Here is a 22,184-nt window from a genome sequence, read left to right as displayed (position 1 = left end):
TCCTAATTTCTGTGGTCTTTCTATTTTCTGACTTGAATTCTAGTTTTTCATCTACTTTCATCTTTTGTCAATCATTTTTCTTTTTGCTCCTTAAAATAAGCGTAGATATGATATGCTTCCAGGTTAGGGAACTTCATGAGAATGAGTTTTTAAGCTTAGGGAATAGCCATGAATATCTGAGTACCCTTGGTTAAACTATAGTTTCACATCTTCTGTAGGCCATTACCAGTCCTTAAATACATGTATCTGTCTGAATATGTGTGTAAGTGTATATATATATGTATGTATGTGTATATATTCATATAGATGTTTAATTAGCTTTAAGTTGTTAATTTTTTCAGCGTTATCCCTAAATAATCTTTGTGAGCTTCTGCAAAACTTATGTCCTGCTAGATGGTTCTTCCATCTTCATTAACCTCATTTAGAAAGTTATTTAGCTAAATTCCTTTTGCTCTTTAAAAGTTAAGTTGCAGGATCGTGTTGGATTTTATAATTTTGGATTCTGTGAGGAAATTTTGTTTAGAAGTAACCCATTAGGGACTTTTTTTAAAAATTACCTTAACTAACTTCTTGCACAAGATACCAAATTAGTTTCTCTCCTTGCTTGGAAACATTTTTTCTTGTGTACCTGGCTTTCTTTCACATGTTCTTCACAATAATTCCAGCCTTTAAATTTACATTTTCTTTTCTAGTCGCCGAGATGACATGGAATCATTAGGATATGTTTTGATGTATTTTAATAGAACCAGCCTGCCATGGCAAGGACTAAAGGTAAACCAGACTTATATCACCAGCTTTTTGTTTTAAGAATACAAATACACATTGGAGATGATCTTTAAGGTCCCTTTAAAGTATGAGGTTTTCTGAGAGTGAATGACTTTATTTTTACCTTTTATTGGTAAAATAAAATCTGATCGTTTCTGTAATAATTAGGTTAATAGACTCTCACAGTCACACTTGAGGAACAGTTTCCTTTGGGACAATTAGCAGGTACCCATTGGTAACCAGTAGCTTTACCTGGAAGGAACGAGACTTTCTCATTTTGATGTGTTGCCATTATGTTGAAAATGTGTACTTTTATGTACGGTAGAACTAGTTTATCCAGTAATACTAGCTATATTATTTAATTGTCCTAACATTTTACTTGTTTCCATTAATTAGGAGTTTTACCATTACTTTTGTATTTGTATGGTAATGATAAATTACTGTGTCCAAGAATTTAATGGCTGTTTAGATGCTTTATTGGTCCTTGAAAGGTAAATGGTCCCTATATTTATTGAGCATCTATGAGCTTGACACATTGCTCAATGTGTGGGTAGCTTTATCCAATGTGAATATTTTTACACTGGAAAAATAACACCAGTTATTAATGTCACTAAATGATGGGCAGCCACATGAGTTTGGTATTGATCTGCTTATTTTGCCCTTGTTGAATATGGGTTCAGAAATCTCATTTCAAATTTGACTCCACCTATTTTTACTTAAATCATATTCCTGTTAAACTCACCCTTTACTAATAACTAAAAACGTTCTTGAAGCAGAAAGTCATGTGAAAAGTTAACAGTTTAGGAAAAGGAGATTACATGTATTATACTTTGATTTCTTTTTTATTCTAGGTTATGATTTCTCTTGAATCTCAAGTTTCCTTTTATGTGTAGTATGTTAAACTAGTAAGATTCTTCTCATAATATTGGGTATATCTGTGTGGTTTGATTCTTATTTTCCACAGGCTGCAACAAAGAAGCAAAAGTATGAAAAAATTAGTGAAAAGAAGATGTCCACACCTGTTGAAGTTTTATGTAAGGTAAGTGTACATGATGATTTTTTTTTTTTAATATGAATGATCCAGGAACAAAAAGGAACATTTTCTTTTCTAGCCTCAGAACTTAAGCATCCTATTGAGTAGCTATTTACTGTTTTAAATTTACTTTGGTTGATTCTTGGTATCTTTATGAATGACTTGAGAACTTCCCTAGTGGCGCAGTGGTTAAGAATCCACCTGCCAGTGCAGGGGACACGGGTTCGATCCCTCGTCCGGGAAGATCCCATGTGCTGCAGAGCAACTAAGCCCGCACGCCACAACTGCTGAGCCCACACGCCACAACTGCTGAAGCCCATGCGCTCTAGGGCCTGTGTGCCGCAACTACTGGAGTCCACGTGCCACAAGTACTGAGCCCACACGCTGCAACTACTGAAGCCCATGCACCCCAACAAGAGACGCCACCTCAAGGAGAATCCCACGCACCACAACGAAGAGTGGCCCCCGCTCACCGCAATGAGAGAAAAGCCGGCGCACAGCAACGAAGACCCAACACAGCCAAAAAAATTTAAAAAGGAATGACCTGAACATATGAGTCATTTTAAAATAATTGTTTTATGTTTCTGGTTTAGGCCCTATGATCTGTTTTAAATTTGAGGAAAAATAAGAAGGAGGTAAACTTTTCTAATAGAACCTCAATTCCAAACCTCAAAACCAATTTATGAGAAAATTAAGTTAAGAAATATTCCCCTTATTCTTAAACTGGTGCCAGAGAAGAAAGGATATCCACAATTGGCACATCAAGGAATTAGGGAAACAAAGGCAAGCAGATTAGAACAATCCAGAAATAGGAAGTGTCCAACAGTATGGGTGGCAGTTTGAATCTGGCTCATTTCTCTGAAATCTCAGACTTTGAAGAGAGGCACGTGAGTTGAGAGTGGAAAGATACTTGTGTCATGATGTCTCTTCCATAGAAAGAAGGCCACATGGTCATCTTTGTGACAGTTGCATACCTGAAGTAATTAGAAAACAATATATAATTACATATTTGGGTGGTAGAAGGGAGAAATCAGCATGAGTTGAAATAGTACTTTGGAAAGGAGTAAATGGTGATGTCTTTATGAGTCTCCCCATCCACAAATTTGCTTCCTCTTTTTCTGCATATCTACAGAAACAGAGGGGATGGGTTGGGAAATTATGATCTTTTCTGAGACTCTTTGGGGATTTGTTTTAAATTATGAAATACATTTTAGGTTAATGAATAAAATATTCATATGTTATAGTTTACCCAAATAACTTTAAAGTCTTATACTTCAGGAAGCAAAACATCATATTTTCCATACAGTACTTACTTACAAAGTTTCATTTGACTTATAAAAGTCAGCCATTTTTACAGGAAGAGAACGGGAGGATTTAGTACATTCTCTGCTTGTGTGCTGCATCTTAATTTTGATCTGGAAATTGTGAACTACATTTGTCTTTCTGGATTAGACACATATAATTGATTCAGGGTACAATGAACACCGAAGTATTAGGTATTACTATAAAGTAGTGAGATTGTTTTCAGTCTTATGGTCCAGCGGCATGGTCTAGCGACAGTTCATACTTTACATATGAAATGCTTATCATGTTGGTAGTTTTCTTTTGTAAAAGTAAGTTCATTTGATAAATGCAGAATACTATTAATACAGACTGTGAATGTATATTAAAAGTTGAAAAGTCCTGTTGAGAGTTTTTTAAAAATTAAAATGTACAATATGTTTATTATGTATTTTTAACTGTCCACTGGAAAAGAAAATAGCATAAGATACTTTATAAGGGCTTCCCTGGTGGCACAGTGGTTAAGAATCTGCCTGCCAGTGCAGGGGACACGGGTTTGAGCCCTGGTCCGGGAAGATCCCACATGCCGTGGAGTAACTAAGCCCATGCGCCACAACTACCGAGCTACTGAGCCTGTGCTCTAGAGCACGCAAGCCACAACTACTGAGCCCCCGTGCCACAGCTACTGAAGCCCACGCGCCTAGAGCCGGTGCTCTGCAACGAGAAGCCACTGCAATGAGAAGACCTCGCATCGCAACAAAGAGTAGCCCCCACTCACCGGAACCAGAGAAGAGCCTGCACACAGCAACAAAGACCCAACGCAGCCAAAAATAAAATAGATAAAATAAATTTTTAAAAAAGTACTTTGTAAAAATTAAATTTGTTTCCATCACTGTAATCAGTAAAAAATAAATGTTGTGGATATATACATTCTATCCTACCTTGTGGATGTGAGAAATTTCTCAAAGTCATAAGGTTTTGGGAGGAGACTGCCTCTTTTAACTCATCTCCCTTCACATTCACATTTACTCAAAGGGAAGAGATGTGAGGATTTTTGTTGTTAAAATACTTCGCATTTCTAGGTTCCTAATGGCAAAATCCTTTTGGTGACTAATATCTACAGCCTTAAAAAACGTCTGTATACATCTTTGAGAATCTTTGCTAAGAAACCAAACGTGGAAACAGTTTACGCCTCAGACGTACTTATTAGTATTGTCTATAATAGAGAAAAATGGAATCCTCTAAATGTCCAGTTATAGGGAACAAGTTAATTATGATGTATTCATTAGGTCAAATAATATCCAGCCATGAACTTCTAAAAAGTTCATGCGGAAGTTAGAAATGACATAGAAGGATGCTTGCAATCTTTTAATGGAAAATGGAATATATTATGTATGCAGTATGATAACAGTTATGGAAAAAAAGACAAACCCAATCTATTCATAGGAGGAAGCATTGGATTATGGAAAAAAGAAAAGACAAACCCAGTATGTTCATAGGGTGTGGTAGTGGATTGATCTATATCATAACAATGGTTGCTTTGTATAATTGCACTCTTGATTTTACTTCTCTTTATATAGGTCTATACTGCTGTTTAAAAAGAAAGTAATTTCAGAATGGAGAGAGAGTACCCACTCACTGTCCTGTTCTGGCAAAGAACATTACTGGCCTCATTTTTGTTGTTTATTCTTTATTGCCATCCAGTTATTGTACATTGATAAAATAATAGGTTAACAAGTGGGATATCTAAATTATTTAAGAACCTGATACTGTAAGGAAAGGATATATATTTCCTCTACCAATATTAAAAGATATAGTACATAATAAGGTGGTTGGGACGATGAAATTTTGTCAAATTTATGAGGATACCAAGACATTATTGCTATTTTAGTTCTCAGATCTTATAGCAAAGTAGTAAAATATCCTCAAATACATTTCTTGCTTGTTTTTAAATACATTGATTTTTCTGTTTTAAATAAGTTTTTTGTTGTTGTTGTCTTAATTTTGTGTTTTAACTCTTGAACTCATAGGGATTTCCTGCAGAATTTGCCATGTACTTAAACTATTGCCGTGGGCTGCGCTTTGAGGAAGCCCCGGATTACATGTACCTGAGGCAGCTATTCCGCATTCTTTTCAGGTCAGTTTTTAAGACTATAAACTCCAGTGAGGGAAATTAGTTCAGTCTGCCCAACATATCTATTCTGACAAGTAGCAAGTAAAAGTGGGTCTAACCAGTATGATGAAATGTTAAGAAACTGTGAGTTTGACATTTTTCCATTTCCAAATGTCCTTGAAATATTTTAGTTTGGGATGGAGAAACTTAAATCAGACTCAAAGTAGAATATAAGTTTTCCACAATAGTTACACAATTCACATTAGATACAAGTGACTGTTGGTGGCAGTTGGGACTCTCCAACTTGGTAGAGAACCCTGCTCAATACCAAAATGAATAGCAATTAAAATATCAGGCAATAATTGGAGTTTATGATATTGTGGAGGTAGGCCCAAACTCTAGGGTCCCTAGGTATACAACCCGTAATTGGTCTTGAACAAAAGGGAAAAATAAAGTACATGTGGCTCAAAATCTTAGTTGGAAGAGAAGAATTAGGGATAATCCTCTAATCCTAGAAAAGTCTTCCCAAGTCACCAGCATAGACATCACCCTGTCAAAGTTACAGTCTCATGTCTACTCTGATTTGTCTTTAGGGGATACCTTCTGTTAAGAATATTCCCCCATAACTGACAGCTTGACTCAGTGTTTTTGTTGTTCATGCTGCTTTTTTTTGGCTGCGCAGTGCCGCTTGTGGGATCTTAGTTCCCCAACCAGGGGTTGAACCCGCGCCCTCGGCAGTGAAAGCACGGAGTCCTAACCACTGGACTGCCAGAGAATTCCCTCATGGCTGCCTTTCATTCCCACTCCCCTGCTCATTTCAAGAAAGTTTAAAGGCAGCTTCTTTTTGAAAAGGGAGAGGATTTATTCTTGAATACAGCAGACCAAAGCGGTGACATCATTTCCCCCCAATTGAGACATGTAAAAAGTGGAATTAACTGAACAGTGAGTCATCTGTAGGGAAAGAAATCTTGTAGAAGCTACAACACTTAAGAGAAGATACTCATTTCCTTAGAAAATGCTCTCACTGTCTTGAAAGTTCTGTGGAGTATTTAATTGGACCCTATTAATAATGGGTTAACCTATAATTTTATATTTTCCAGGACCCTGAATCACCAATATGACTACACATTTGATTGGACAATGTTAAAGCAGAAAGCAGCACAGCAGGCAGCCTCTTCAAGTGGGCAGGGTCAGCAGGCCCAAACCCCCACAGGCAAGCAAACTGACAAAACCAAGAGTAACATGAAAGGTTAGTAGCCAAGAACCAAGTGACGTTACAGGGAAAAAAATTGAACACAAAATTGGGTAATTCATCCATTTCTAACAGTGTTAGATCGAGGAGGTGGTTTTAAAATACATAAAAATTTGGCTCTTTGTTTTTAAAAAAAGACGTCCTTGGAAAATTTGACTACTAACTTTAAACCCAAATGTCCTTATTCATATATATGTATATGTATTTGTATATACATATATGTGTGTATATTATTATCATTTCTCTTGGGATTTTGGGTCATTTTTAACAACTGCATCTTTTTTACTCATTCATTAACCCTTTCCAAAATAAACATTCGGTGTTGGGAATATGGTATAATCAATCAATCCAAAATCCTAGACCTAACACTTGTTGATTTTTAATAATGAATCTGGTTCGCCGTGGTATTTTGACTTTCTTTCCAACTAACAGTGTTAAGAATTTTTCTGCATGTTAATGCTTTAGAATTAAAAATGGAAAATTGTGAACCATGATCTAAGTTCAAGAGGTGAGTCTGGCATTGCCCCTGAAGTGTCTGTCTTCTCAGTTGTAGAGCACCTCATTTACTCTCTTAAGTGCTCAAATAACTGAAAAGCTCGACACATCCTTCCTTATCACAAAAATAAATCTCTCTTTTAGTTGCTGCTTAGCTATATATGTTCTTAATTTCAAAATGATTTTTTTCTTAGGGCTTTACTTTTTTTTTTTTTTTTTTTTTTACTTTTTTTTAATTGTACAAATATTCAGGGTCTAGGGGTCTACTGTAGAATTGAATTCTGCAGTTATTCCTCACAAATTGGAAAGAAAAAAAAAACTGGGGCAAATGCCACTGAGCTGTTAGTCTATTTCCTTTCTATATCTCTCTGGCACTCTTAGTGCTACTAAGGAGTAGAACTGTTAGGGCACAGTGCCATTTCTTATCACTGTTGCCATACAGTTCAACTCCTGTGTTTTATGTTTTTTGTCTGTTTTTCTTTTCCCCTTTCTGGGGCTTACCTCCTGATACCTGCCTACTTCCTGGAAGTGGTGGGCAGGTAAGGTTTGTTTTTTGGTTTCTAATTACATAATTTCTGAATCACTGCTCTAATCTGAACTTGGTCTTCTTTGGTCCATATTTTTACTGTTGCAATTAAAAAATTTTGTAATGTAAAAGTAGGCTCTAATCTGAGGATACTTTTCAAGTAGTATAGTTAACTGATGTCATCCTCCTCCCAGCAGCTCATCTATTAGGAATGAAGTTGAGGTACTTCGTTTCCACGTTTCTGGGAAGGATCCACAGTTGGAGGTTTAATGTAGTGGGAGTTCTTAGATGAGGAAGTTTGAACTCAAGATAACAAACACTAATGCTTGCCCAGTGCTCTACCTCTGCATCATAGTTGGAATTTAATTGTCACTTTTGAATGTTTTAATCATTATATAACTAAACATATTGTCAACAGGTTCTTAATGAGGTAGGTGGCTAGTATTGCTGAGAAGTGGTCCTGCCATTTAGGTAAGACCACATAGACTCCGTAAACTGAGGACCTGACACCTACAGTGTATTTGCTTTTTCTCACAAAATGAAACCAGTTTTTGACTAAAGCTAGCTCAGATAATAGGATTATTACAAGTTGCAGTTTCTAGAACGAAAATTAGGTTGAAATCTCATCTGACCTAGAACATTGCACTTCAGGCATTCAGCAGCCTTCAGAAAGAATTACCTTATTTTGAGCTAGTTTCCTTGTTAGTTTACTGTGTGTCTCTTACTCAATAAACAAGCAAAATTTTTGTCCTGCCTTATCTAGGTCTTAAAGATGAGAAGTTGGATCCACTGAGTTAGTATGTTTCATTGGAAAAAATTGTAATTAAACTTAAGTTTAATCCTTCTTTTGTATTGTATTTTTCATAAAAGCAACTTAAAATCTTATAAAAATTTCATAGCATTATTAGACACTGGGGTTATACAAATATCACACAAACATGGACTTGTAAAATCTTGAAAATTTGGACTTTTCATAAAACCCACCACATATCACTGACTGCTTTCAGAAATGCATTTCCAGGCAGTATGTTTTGACTCTAAGCTAAATATTGCTTGCAATTAAAACATGCCACTCCACAGAATACAAAGAACAAAATTCTTTTTAATCTTTGACTCGTTTTATTTTGGATATAAAACTTAGTGCCCTAAACAAATCTTACACAAAACTACCCCATATATAAAGCCATGAAAGCATAGCACAGTTGAGGGTGGTATGAAATAAGTATGGGGAGTCTATTTCCCCTAACTAACCTCTACCCCAACCCCATTATCTGGGTCATCCAGTAAGAAATCTCCTGTGAAGCTTGGAGTTTGAAAATAACTGCTCTAGCTTTACTTACTCCTGATTCCAATCTCTAAGTAATAAGGGTGTTTGAAAGCATATTCTCTTAGGATTCCCTACAGTAAGCTTTTATTCAAGGAAGAGCTCAGTGATTCATTGATATCAAGAAATCTTTTCCGTGGTGATGAAAAAAAATCGTATTATATTTTTCTAGTTAAAATTTTAGATGTGCTTTTTAAATATATCATTTGTTATTCACGAGTTACCCTTTCAGGGGTTTCCACATCAGAGGATTCAGTATCTTAAATGGATCTTCAGCAAGTGAATCTCTATATTGCGGGCACATACATTCCTGGGAAAAAATCCCCCAAATGGTAGCTTTTACTAATACGTTTTCTGTGATAATTTTGGAAAAATCTTTATCTGATGTTTCTTCCATTGAAAGCTATAAGTTGTTTTAGCAGTTTACTAAGAATGTGCAAAGACTTTTAAAGTCTGACTCATTCAGCTAAGGTGGACTTATATGTAATAGACTTCTGTTTCCTTTTCTAAAGAAAAGATCTTTTGAAATATTCCATTTTGAAGGCCATCAAAAGACTACAAGGCGTCTCCCCTAATGCTCACTATGATCTGTACTGTTTTTAAGTGCTCAGGTACCACAAGACTACAGTTATTGTTTTTATACACATTAAAGAGGAAAACAAAAGATAACACATCTGATACACTTCCAAATTCATTTTCACTCCCTTCAACTATATTTGATTATAAGGAAAGTACTTTTCAAGACATTTAAGAAGTAAAGGAAAAAGAAATATTTTTAGGACATTCAGAATTCACTTAACCATTTCTTTAGTTGAGGGCAGAGATGGGGAGAATTGCAGAAGGTAGTGAAGCCAAAGGTGTATCCTCTCCTAATTCTACTATTCTCATCATCTTAACCCATCTGTTCACTATTCCAGTCATTGCTACTAAGCATAGTTTTATCATAATATACATGAATGTCAAATTGTTGGCGTTCAATAGATTAGAAATATTTTTCCCGTCACATTATCCTACATGTTCATGGTCTTCCTTGATTTACCTTCCAGTATTTACTGGGCTTCACTTACCATTTATGTCTAGCTTAACTTTTTCTGACTTCACCAATTGCTGCTAGGAACGTGGCTGGTCATTCAGCAACGTAAACCATATCACAGGGGAAGACCTTGAAATATCTGGAGAGACTGCTCTGCTCCAAATACTCTCAATCCAAAGAGGTGCCGGGGAGCTGCATCTGTTTGCTGAAATTTTTGTCAGCTTTTTTTCACTGTGGACAATAAAGCTGGAGAGAAAAGAACCAAATAACCCAACAGGAAATAAAGATGAGTGCTTAAGAGTTGATTTGAAGTGATCTGAAGCCCACCTCTCGAAGGCTTGCTGGACCTATCAAACTTTTCAACTTGTCAGATTGAAAACAACTGTCAGAAGACCTAGAAGAGTACAGTGTTGCTGTGACTCAGTGGTGTATAATGCAGACCATCTACCAGCTGGGGAAGGAAGCAGTTGTAACAGGTATTTTAAAATTCAGCATCCTTAGAAATCTGTAGCAGAATTAATTCTGTAAAAGAGAAGACAAAGGAAATCAGGTCATCAGTCTTTTTTTTAATGCAGCTTAGGAATGATGTGTACCTGCTATACTTAAGTTGTCATTTATCTTATTTGTAGTGATAAAAATAAAATCTATTTCCTTTATCTTTCCCAACTAAATACTTTTTTAGTTTCTGTGGAAAAAGAAGAGTTATTTTAGTTCTTGTTTTTTCCTTCAACTTTTATACTGTCAGTCTGATTCAGAATTCTCCAAACTTGATTCTGATTCTATACAACCAGAAAAACCACACAAGCATATTATAAGAAAAGTTAGTTAATATAAATGGCTTTGCATAGTGAATGTAAATATTATAGTCAAAATTAATTTTTAAAAGTTACGTCTTACACTGTGAAAGGACTCTAAATTTTAAAAGCTCATCGCAAACTTCCTAGCCTTACTATTACATAAATATATCTTTGAACTAGTTTGTGGTTCTGTTGAAAAACAAAATCAAGTTAATCTGAAGTTAATTTACAAATAGGAGCGGATACATACTTTCCAGATTTCAGACTGAGGGATAGAATCTCCTGGTTAGTTGTATAAAAATAAACATTCTTTCTCCTTTTGCAGATTTGTAAAGAAAACTTAAATGTATCTATTAAGTCCTGAATTTGTCACATTAATTCTCCAACCCTATTTTAACTCCTCCCTCTCCCCCCCCTCTTTTTTAGGAACAAAGGGATTCATTCCTTCATTCCTTATTTTAACTGTTGCAGTGAAGATGGGTTTTTGGACTTTAGAAACCAGGAGATACCACCTAAACTACAAGACAAACCAAGGACTAATTGCACACTGAGGAAAAGAATACCTAGTACTTGAAGATTGAATCTTGAATACCTGCTGAATGCTCCTATTGAGATTTTTCCTAAACAAGCATCTGTAACATTTTAGGACAATTCACCGGAGAAACATTGATCCCTGGGTGGAATATCCTACCATTGACCAGTCTGAAGAGTTAAATCTGGATTTGACTGCTCTATTCTACCAGGAATATTGTTAGGCTAGCCTTTAACCAGCCACTAAACAATTGTAATCATTAATTGACCCAGCAGTTCTTCAAATATCAGATTAAAAGATGAACAGATACAATTCTTATCCCTATTAAAGACACAAGAGTTTTCTAATATTTTGACTGACAATGTAACTTATGTTTTCTTTTTAGTTTGTTAGTGACAGTGGTTTTCATTTTAATGCTGTTTGGATATTCAACGTAGTACAGGTTTCCCTGTCTGAAAGTAGGGCATTCAAAACCTTTCCTAAGCTAAAATGGCATAAAGCAAAGAAGCAGTTACCTTAGGATACATGTTGCTGAAAAATTGAGATAATGCATAGATGCTAGCAGACACAGTTCATAGCTGTGGCGGCTGAGGCTGATGGTAGTTCCCAGGGAAAGAACTTGGCAGTGCCTTTATCACTCCTCAGGAGTGCCGTTATCACTACTCAGGGTGCATGCTGCCTCTAGGGGATCTTTGCTGTGAAACGCTGAATGCTATTTTTGCTTTTTGCCTTTTTTCGTAAAAGCAAAAAATCTTTGGTTAATGAAAACAGGTACTAATGTAGGCCTTTCATATAATGTGAAGTGGCATAAAGCGAACTTTTCGAAAAGTAGGGGGATACCAGTAATTATTCAGTATCGTGTAATTGTGTAAAAAAGCTACAGTGTAAGAAAACCCGACAATTTTAGTGGTTGTTAAAACATTTTTATTGTATTTAATGATAATTGCAGGACTTGAAACCAGATTCTCCTCAGGATAAGGGTCATTGCTGTTTAGCTAATCCATAGTTTTAATTTGCTTTAAAATATTCTGTATTTTAACATTGGAACTAAGTTACAGTATATGGTCAGATTTTTAAAAATTTAATTCAGGTTTGATTTGACAGCCTTTTCTTTTTGTGGTTTTACACTGCGAATCCTATTTAATAACATGCATCAGAAACGTAGTATTCCTGTGGCAAAGTACATTTTCAGAAAGTTTCATTATCTTTCACTTTTGGCATTTGCTTTATGAACTTAGTGCTAGGACAGGCAGCAAAAGCCTGTTTTGCACCTACTCTGTTGTTAAGGCACTGTGGAGAGACAGAGAAGTACAACACTCACATCTTTGTCTTCGGAGCTTGTCACAATATAGTTTTCAAATGAATGAAGATGACTTTCTGCCCTCAAATGAAAAAACAAAGGCATACATGCATGAAAAGTAAATTACAGAACTATTTCATTTATCCCACAAAGCCTGCTGGAGATGATCCTGCAAATGTTGAAGTACCAAAAAAGGAGCAGCTTATGATTGACAAAAACATGGTTTGTGCTGAGGAAGTGAGTGATTAGAGTGAGCTAGAATGAGCTATATAGGTTGGCTATAAGAGGAGGGGTTGGACCAAGGGTCATTGATGACTTAAAGGAGGCCTGTAGGTGAGAGGTGCTGATGGAATTTTCATGATGTTGAGACAGCATATTCCCTTTAGCTATAGATAAAGCTTGTAGGTATTAGAAATGGGCGTAATTCCTCTGGTTGCCTTCAGCTGTAGATAGAACATGCAGCTATTATTACCTGAGCCTCCTATTCAAACCTGCCTTTATGTGGAAGCCCTGAGGTCTGATTTTTGGAGGAGGAGAAGTGTATTTACAGGGTGGGGAGGCTTGAAAGTAAAGCCAGAAAGCCTCACTCATTTACATTTTCAAATCAGTGGTAAAAAACTAGTCTTTTTAATGTAACTGATAGACGTAAAGAATTTTTATAGATCTAAGGTTTCTGTATAAAAATCATATACTTACCAGGTTTGTGTTCAGTGGAATAACTCAGATAATTATGCCTGGAATACATTTATTATTAAAGCCTTTTGTTCCTCATTTGTGTCAGAAATAATGTACAGAAAAGTTCCTGCTCACAGTATGATTAAAACTACTTTCTAGTTGATAAAGCAATCTTATTTTTTATTTATTTGACTAATAAACACATAATGTATTCTAGGTACTAGAAATACAGAAGTAAACAAAAACAGGCTTATTGGAATTACCACTAATTCTCTTGAGAACTGTATGCTGGACCGGAAAGCTTTAATTCACTGTATACCACTCCTGCCTAGAGGCATCCAGTACAGAAGTTTCCTGTTTTTTTTTATTTTAATCGCTCACCTGACCTAGTGATTTTCAAATAGATGAAAATAACATATGAGTTACCATTCTAAAGTAATTATTTCCCTACTTTGGGTGTGGTTAAGAAAATTTTTTTAACTTGGAGTTTAACATTCTTTTTTTCTGTTTTGATTTTTTTTTAATAGGTTTCTAAGCATGAATCAAGGAACAGAAGAAGCAGAGCAGATGATCGGAGCAGCATTTGTTTCTCCCCAAATCTAGAAATTTTAGTTCATTATGTACACTAGCCAGTGGTTGTGGACAACCATTTACTTGGTGTAAAGAACTTAATTTCAGTATAAACTGGCTCTGGGCAGCACTGGTGATGCTGTGTCCTGAGTTGTAGCCGCTGTAATTGTGAATATTAACTGAGATAGTGAAACATGGTGTCCAGTTTTCTATTGCATTTTTTCAAGTGGAAAAGTTAACTAAATGGTTGACACACAAATTGGTGGAGAAATTGTGCATATGCCAATTTTTTGTTAAGATCTTTTATTTTGAACTATACTGCTTTGAGATCTCATTTCAGAAGAACGGCATGAACAGTCTTCAGCCACAGTTGTGATGGTTGTAAATGCTCACAATTGTGCATTCTTAGGGTTTATCCATCCCTGGGGTTTGCAAGTTGTTCACTTAAAACATTCTTAAAATGGTTGGCTTCTTGTTTGCAAGCCAGCTGATATGGTAGCAACCAAAGATTCCAGTGTTTGAGCATATGAAAGACTCTGCCTGCTTAACTGTGCTAGAAATAACAGCATCTAAAGTGAAGACTTAAGAAAAACTTAGTGACTACTAGATTATCCTTAGGACTCTGCATTAACTCTATAATGTTCTTGGTATTAAAAAAACAAGAAAAAAGCATATTTGTCACAGAAATTTAGTTAACATCTTAAACTGAACATGTATGTATGTTGCTTAGATAAATGTAATCACTGTAAACATCTATATGATCTGGGATTTTGTTTTATTTTGAAATGGGAGCTTTTTTGTTTACAAGTTCATTAAAAACTATAAACTGTTTCTGTAAGGAAATGAGATTTTTTAAAACAAAAAAAAAATGCCTTGCTGACTCACTACGAAATCAAAATCTCCCCAATTTTTTAATAGACTACTTCAAGCCATTTGTTACGTAATATTCCTTTGCGAATCATTTTAGATTTAGTGTCATGACTTTTTCTCAAATTTTTTATTTAAAAATTTTTTTTTCCCTGAAGCGGAAAGGCATTCTTTCATTTTTCTTTTTTTTTATGACTTGTAGGCACAATACCTAGTGCTGCAGCTGCAACTGCCAGGACTTGGTATTGTAACTTTTGCAGCCTCAGACTAACACCTGGACTGATTTTGAATAAGAATGAAAGCATTAAAGGGTTTAACTACAAAATGAAACTATTGTTTAAATTCCTTGTTGATTGGCTCTAAGCAGATTGACTCCTAACCTTGGAGAGCATCCTACCCTGTGAGGTCCTTGTGACTGCTGACCCTCCCTATCCCCCACCCATTTCTATAAATTACCTGCAGTTCATCTCTCAGTCTTATGTGTGGCTCTTTTCTTTTTCTGACCCAAGAGAAAGAAAAGCTTAATAACTAATTCTTTAGTGTAATTTATTCATTTATAGCACATCAGGATAAGTTAAAAGAACTTTTGTCTAAAAATGCTGCCAGGCGCCTATTTGTGTAAATGTAGGTATTTTGTAAAATAACCTTGAAATTGTAAATTGACATGTGTTTGGTCAGATTGTGTCAGGTTTGTTTTCTTCCTTTTTTTTTTCTTTTTTTTTTTCTTTTCATTTGAAAACTATGTTAGCAATAATTAATTCAATGATGACCACATTTTGCCATTAAAAGATATATTAGCACCATCATACTGCAGAAATCTTAATGAGTATGAACTTTGGGGTAGGCAGCTTCTTTGTTTCCTTCTATCCACCCGTGTTGGTTAAGGTATTTGTTTCTTGACTAATAAACCCTTTGATACTTTTAGCCAGAAATCAGTCTCATAAAGCTATTTTTGAGTATAGTTTGTGTAAAATAAAAACGTTTAGCTTTGGTAATAACTTTTCCAAGCTGAACTCCCTCTAGCAAGATATTTTTCAGTGCTTTTATTTACTATGCACTTAGACTATGCACTTTTTCTGAAATATTTTTGTAACACTTTTTTGTATTTTTGCCATTTGAAAAGGTTGTGGTGTAGTTGGTCTGTAATTAAGTTGCAGATTTAAAACTGCTGTTAGCTTTGTAAATCAAAATATAGGTGTTTTTGTCCTGGTATATTGTCATTCCATCTACAGCTGGAGCTGGAATACCATTGATCTTCTAGCTACCATTCATTTTCTTCACAGTTCACAAAAGAAGAATGTGAAATTCAGTGAATGCTGTTACTAATCCTGTCGGGAGATGAATCTCATTTCACCAAAATTAAATTATGTTTTTCCACTAAAATGATGATACAAGTTGAAGACACATCACTCTGAAATTGGAAGACCTCACCACTTAAGGCTCCGCAGTGGCTTACTCAGCTGAACTCTAGGTTACTACTCTTTACTTTGTTCACCCATTGGGGGGTGCAGTTTTTTAAATGTTGGGAGATGGCCATTCTAACTACTGTTGAATGTCTCTGTTTTGGGAAGGTATAACAAGAAAATAAAAAAGAATATATATGAAGGGAGAGACTGGTTATCTCCTCCCATACGGTTGTGCTCATGCTCCTATGGCCTGCAAGTGGAATTTTGGAGGGTTGCTTTTACTATTATTTTCTATCAACAAATATTAAGAGATTTTTCCTATTTCTACTAGTCCTTGCAATGTTTTGAGCAGATTATACTTTAATAATTATAAATTTAATTCCATTATAATAAAAATACCAAACAAAAGGATTTTAGAATCCAAGCCACTGAGCTAGTTTTCTCTTAACATTTGCTGAAATATTGAGATTATGTTCTTGTAACTTGACTAGAGTGAACCATGGGAAGGGGTGGCCTAGATGTTTTCAGCTTAGCTCCTAAAAATTCGCCAGTAGTTTGTGAGATGAGATAGTTGACTCTTTCTGAGCCAGACTGATAGCAGTATTTTAGGTTTTCTCTTTGTCAGTTTTCAAGACAATGATAACCGTGTGACCAACATGTAAGTAGGTCTGTGAGCTATAGTAAAATGTTACAAACATAAAAATTTTAGGTATCTCAGATGTGCTGTTCCTTTTGAAGTGAGACTATACTATAATCACGTGATGGTTGCTCACAACATTTGGGGGATCCCCCCAAAAAAACTTCCACTCTTCTCTGGAATACATTTATTGACAAACTTTTAGTGCACTTCTCATCTTTCAAACAGCCTAAGATGGTGATGAATTGAGTGTACTTGATCTAGCCAGGCTATGCATTTTGTACTTAATCATCAAATAGTATATTGTTGAAGTAAAATGATTTATATTCTGAAATGACGTGTTAGGCCAGTTTTGAGGACATATGCAAATGGTATAGTGGAAATGTTGAGCAATATCAGAGCTGTTAGAGAAGCTAGCTGTCCCAAGACACATTTTAAGTTGGTCAAATTCACTGTGTCTGTTGCTTGGGGCTGTGGACCCACGGTGGCTGGAGTTCTACAATGAGAACGAAGGTGCAGCAAGTTTGAGAGACCTGGGAATTCAAACTTAATTCTGTTGTTTGGTCTCTGCTCCTTTTCAGCCAGGTGGGGCAAATTGGTTCATTATACCTTTTACTTTTACCAAACCAGATCCCTTAAAGAGGTTTTTCAAGAAACTCCTACTGTGTTGTTGCCTTTCATGTACATCTATCTGGATTGAAATTTTGAAGAAATGTTTGTAATATTAATGATTGTTTTTAGTATTGGGAGCAATGTTGAGATATTTGGTGTCAGTACCACCCAGGACCTGAGAGTCAAAGCACCTAACTCATTAGATGACTTCTACATGAGTAGAAGAGTAAAATGGAGGTGGAGAAAGTCTTAAAGAGACCAATAGATCCATGTCGTTCATCGTGAGGAGGCTAGCCAGAGCAATATAAATCATAGTTATTCGTCTGATAGTTAAATTAAGGATTTTTATCTGGCCATTTATCATTCCAATCATGTACATTTTTCATAGGTAAATATTTGTAAGAAGAGTTTGAAGAAATGATTTTAGCTGTTTTCCATCACAGTGCACCTTCCAGTTTGACTTTAGGATGTCAGAAACTGCACCAGCTGCAGAATTCAAAGGTGACCAAGATAATTCCATTTTAACAACTCACGGTGTAGTAGAGGAGATAGCAATTTTGTGCCCCTAAGTTACCATTACTAAAAAGTGAGCATTTGGATGCCGTGGGAGCACTTAGCAGGGACATCTAACTCTTGGTGGTGTTTAAGGCTTTTGGAAGAGTAGGCTAGAAGTCCAAGCGAGTGTGGGAGCAGATTCGTTAGATGGGGAGCAGCAAATGAAAGATGTGAAATACAGATAGGTAGGTGTGGCAGGTAGAGAATAAAATACAGAGCCATTTAAAGAATGGACAATATTGAAAGTGCCCTTTGGAAGGACCACAAAGTATTGATTGAGGGATAAATTGGAGGTTGGGAACCCATTTAAGTTGTTGTAAGAGACCAGGATCATTCCAAAAAAGGAAAAGCATTGTGGAATACCTGTCACTGAATAGGAAACTAACCTATCCAGAGAGTCCAAGCAAAGAGAATATATAGCAAGGGAGGATTAGATCATTCATTGGGACTGAAAGGAGGACAGAGGTTGAACTCCCATTGCTCTGAGAAAATCATGAGAAGTGCCATAAAATCATGAGAAATGCTGAAGCGCATCATACTTGCTGAAAGTAGTAAGAATCGTGGTTGTATTTTAGAGGAATTTGTATGGTTCAGTTCTCCAACATGGTGACTATTTCATTTGGAGGAAGTGGAAAGAGGTCATTCCATTTTAAGATGAAATTTAGCAGTTCTATGAGTTGCTAACCTTCAAAAACCACTCTATTTGCCTTTAGCAAAATTCAGGTGTTTCATATCTACATTTCTTTGATGCCATTAAAAATGTTAACAGATTGCTTTAACTTTATACTCAGGAGTTAAGATAAAAACATTTTCTTTTCATTGATGAAATAAATTGCCCATTTATCTACTAAATAAATAATATAGTCATTGTTCAAACCAGCAAGACAAGCAAGAGCTTAATACTAGGTCATCTTAGTGAACTACGTCAAGACCTTGTGTTTTATATAGTCCTTTAGTTGACAAGGTGCTTTTTAAGCTTTTTCATTTTGTAATTTATCTTGATATTATTTAAAACAAAATTACAGCAATAGTACAGTGATCCCCTTATGCTCTTGGCACAGATTCAACAGTTGTTAACATTTTGCACCATTTACTCTACTGTTTGTACATTTGCTCTTTAAACATACACTTAGCCATTTGAGAGTGGGTTGCAGAATCATGACCCTGTACACGTAAGTGTAATTTCCTAAGAACTAAGGCGTTATTACATTAACCATGGTGCGATTATCAAAATCAGAAGTTTTTAATATTGACCCAACTTTCTAGTCCAGTCTGTTCAGTTTCATCAATTACCCCAGTGTCTTTCATAACTTTTTTTTTTTTTTTTCGAGTTCTGTCACAGATCCAACAAAAGGATCATTTCTTGTGCTTTGGTTGTTTGTGTAGCGTCTTTTAATTGGGGGACAGTTCCTCACCCTTTGTCTTTCATGAGTTTAGTATTTGTGTGTATGTAATAATGTTTCATTTACTTCCTAGCTGTGTTCACTGAAGGCCTAGAATCCATGATATTACAGTAGCAATGAGCACACCTAACACCTAGATCTTGATTCCTAAATACTAAAAGAAACCATGGCTCCTTGGAGAAATGTTTGACTTCAGGGCTGGAGCAGAGAAAGTACAAGATGAACCTGGAACATTCTTTTGTGGCAGAAAGAAAGGAAATCTCAAAAAGTGATGGGTACGTTGTTGCAAGGACACAGGAGTCACTTGAAGGGTTCTTACTGGCCAAATCTGTCAATTACATTAGCAAAATAATGATAGCAACTTACTGAATAAGAACACATGATTTACATATTGATATAAAAAATGAAAAGGGGAAGTAGAAAGCTAATAAAGGTGAAAGTAATGCGTTAGAAAAGTCATTTAGCGAAAAGTAGCAAGCGCAGGTTTGACGAGTAGAACGTTCACATTGTCTTAAAAGTGTCTCCCTACCTACTGAGTGCTTGAACACTTAGAAAATATTCTTAGCCTTTTGTGAACCTCATTCTCAGTTTGAAAGTGGAATGATTGTCCCCTTTTTAAAGACTGGCATACTAAGCTTTCATAAAAGTCCTGCAGAATTTGAATTTATGTAGAACTTTATGGTTTTCAAAATTATGTACATCATCTCAATTCTTTTTTAACAATCGTATGAAACAGTTACTGTTACTCCCATTGGATAACTGAGGACAGTAGGACTACCTTAGGCAAGACAACTTAGTAAATTTTGCAGAGCCAGAACCTAAAGCTGATTTTATTTAGTTTTTCATACTGTTAAGCAGTGGTGTCCCTTCCCATTTTTCACCATTTTAAACCTAGAGATTGGTAATGTTATTTATATAGTGCTATATGCTAAGCACTTTTCTAAACGCTTTACCTGGATATGCCTAATTGTCACAGCTTCCCCTAAGGTAAGTCCTGTCTCCATTTTACTTCTGAAGATACCAAAGCAGAGGGTCGGAGGAAGTACTTCTGTTACTCTTGGTTTCACAAATGAGAACTAACTATACCCCTTTTAACATAATTTATATTGTCTGTGTGTCTTAAACAAGTACCAAACAGGATGGTAGCAGAGAAGTTAAAATCCAAAATCATATGATAGGAAGGTTTTCATAAACAAGTCATCCACTTAACTGTTGGACTGTTAGTAGAGTCCACATTTAGGACCAAATGCTGGAACTTGTATTCTCTAGTCTCTTGGAGATCAATTGATGTATGTGGAGCCCAAAAAGATGTACAGATGTGCTCAAGTTCCCACAACCAAGGCTAGAACCTAGGCCAAACAGTACAGTTCACATTAAAAAAAAAAAAAGGTTTTCCTAGTGGCACTTGCCATTAAGCCAGAGCGATTCTTAGATATATACTGCATTTACCAGCCAATCCTTACCTAGCTATCACCAAGTACCTCGTCTGTGTGTTATTAGGAAAAGAAATTGTCAGCCAGTTTTGCTGCTAAACAGTTATTAAAAATTGAAATTAATTTTTTAAAAATCAGCTTAAAACTGTTGATTGAGGTTGTTAGTATTGGATGGGTTTAAGATGTTATCCATATCTAATATAAGTAGGATGCATTAATAAAATTCACATTCTGCTGGATAAAGAATAAATTTGATCAAGTTATTTTTGCCTGTGGTTGTAAACATTTCATTTACAATTTTGGAGCAGTTCCATGTAATCAGGGTTATAGAGGTAGGTTATTCTAATGTACTAGTATAGTCACTGAAAGGATTTTCTCACCCGCTAGTACCATAGTACATTTATAGCCTGATAATTTCATTTATGGTGTAGAATGTATTAAGTAGAAAAATGTGGCCCTGTCTTACCATTACCATATTTAGTCACCATTACTGATGCAGAGAAGTGAAACAGTTTGAATAACCATTGGAAACAGTTTTGTCAGGCAACCATCCATTGGTTCTTTGCCAATGGACAGTGGCACAAATCTTGGTGGTGATGAAGTGCTGTATTAGATTTTTGGGATTGGAAGAAAGGTGGGAGGTAGGTATTTTTAGAAACTGCTCCCAACAGTTGCTAAGTAAATATTTTTTTATTAATTGCAAAACTGATTTGCACTGTGCTAACATGTAACTCCATTAAAAATGTAATGTTTTAGTCTAGATCTACACACAGTAAAATGAATAAATTAGCCTCTAGATTTTGTGTGTGGGGGGGTACCAAAAAACATGAAGGTAAATACTTTGGACAATTTTTAATATCCTTGACTATCCTGTCCCCTTGCAAAATGGCAAAGAATGTTAAGTTATTGCTTTATCTTGAATGTTATATAATGGTGTGCATAATTTTTTAAGCCTGTGTACAAAAGTGCAAGTTTTGAGATTAATAGATAATAGAGATTAATAGTAGAAATTGGTAATTACTAATTAAGTAGTACTAATTAAAATTATCAAGTAATTTTACTTGATAAAATTATAATAGGGATTAATTTTACTTGAAAACAGATTATTAATTAAGGAGTATTTAATGGGTCTCTAAGTGCCAGACACTGCTACTCCGTGGGAATTCAGGGGGTGACAGTTCACATGAGACTATGCGATATGGGATGTTACCAAAATGGATTCAACACTAGTGGAACAGATGGAAATTGGAGAAGATAATCTCTGGATTGCATTTTGAAGGATAAGGCAAATACCTGAGTAATATGTAAATCATATGTAATTTTTTTACAAAAAGTTGAAATAATACAGAAGTTTAGTAGGAGAAGTTGCATGCAGCCATGTCCTTATCCAGACAGTTAGTTATACAAGCCCTTGCATTGCCATCAAGAAGGAGATCTGAGAACAATAATGACATAAATGACATTAAGTGGTAGGGGCAGAGGAGAGTGATAAGTTGAGAAAATCCAAGCAGCAAGCATAAACTCAACTTTAAGGAAATGTGTTGGGCAGGGTGGGCTGTTGATAGGATGGTTTTC

At 35.6% G+C, this 22,184-nt stretch overlaps 1 protein-coding gene across 10 annotated transcripts in view; it reads left to right on the top strand.

Annotated features, from left to right (window-relative positions):
• Positions 1-16,168, top strand: part of CSNK1A1 (casein kinase 1 alpha 1) — a 48,959-nt gene extending 32,791 nt beyond the window's left edge. For 2 of the 10 annotated variants that reach the window (XR_014242002.1, XR_014242004.1), the window contains 6 exons: positions 693-771; positions 1,730-1,804; positions 5,110-5,216; positions 6,293-6,441; positions 9,904-10,298; positions 11,046-11,500. Coding sequence is in view for 7 of the 10 variants with exons in the window: in XM_082382770.1 (XP_082238896.1) it covers positions 693-771; positions 1,730-1,804; positions 5,110-5,216; positions 6,293-6,441; positions 9,904-9,956 (463 nt within the window). In the remaining 3 variants the exon portion in view is untranslated. Of the gene's footprint in view, positions 1-692; positions 772-1,729; positions 1,805-5,109; positions 5,217-6,292; positions 6,442-8,228; positions 8,310-9,903; positions 10,300-11,045; positions 11,501-13,653 lie in introns of those variants that run through there. The other 8 variants (XM_082382772.1, XM_082382775.1, XM_082382774.1 and 5 more) reach the window with 6 other exon arrangements.
• Positions 16,169-22,184: the final 6,016 nt, after the last annotated feature.

The sequence above is a fragment of the Balaenoptera borealis genome (genome assembly GCF_965194805.1).
Source record: "Balaenoptera borealis genome assembly, chromosome: 2".
NCBI lineage: Eukaryota > Metazoa > Chordata > Mammalia > Artiodactyla > Balaenopteridae > Balaenoptera > Balaenoptera borealis.
The sequence above is the reverse complement of the archived record's forward strand: the minus strand, read 5'-3'. Positions and strand labels throughout refer to the sequence as shown.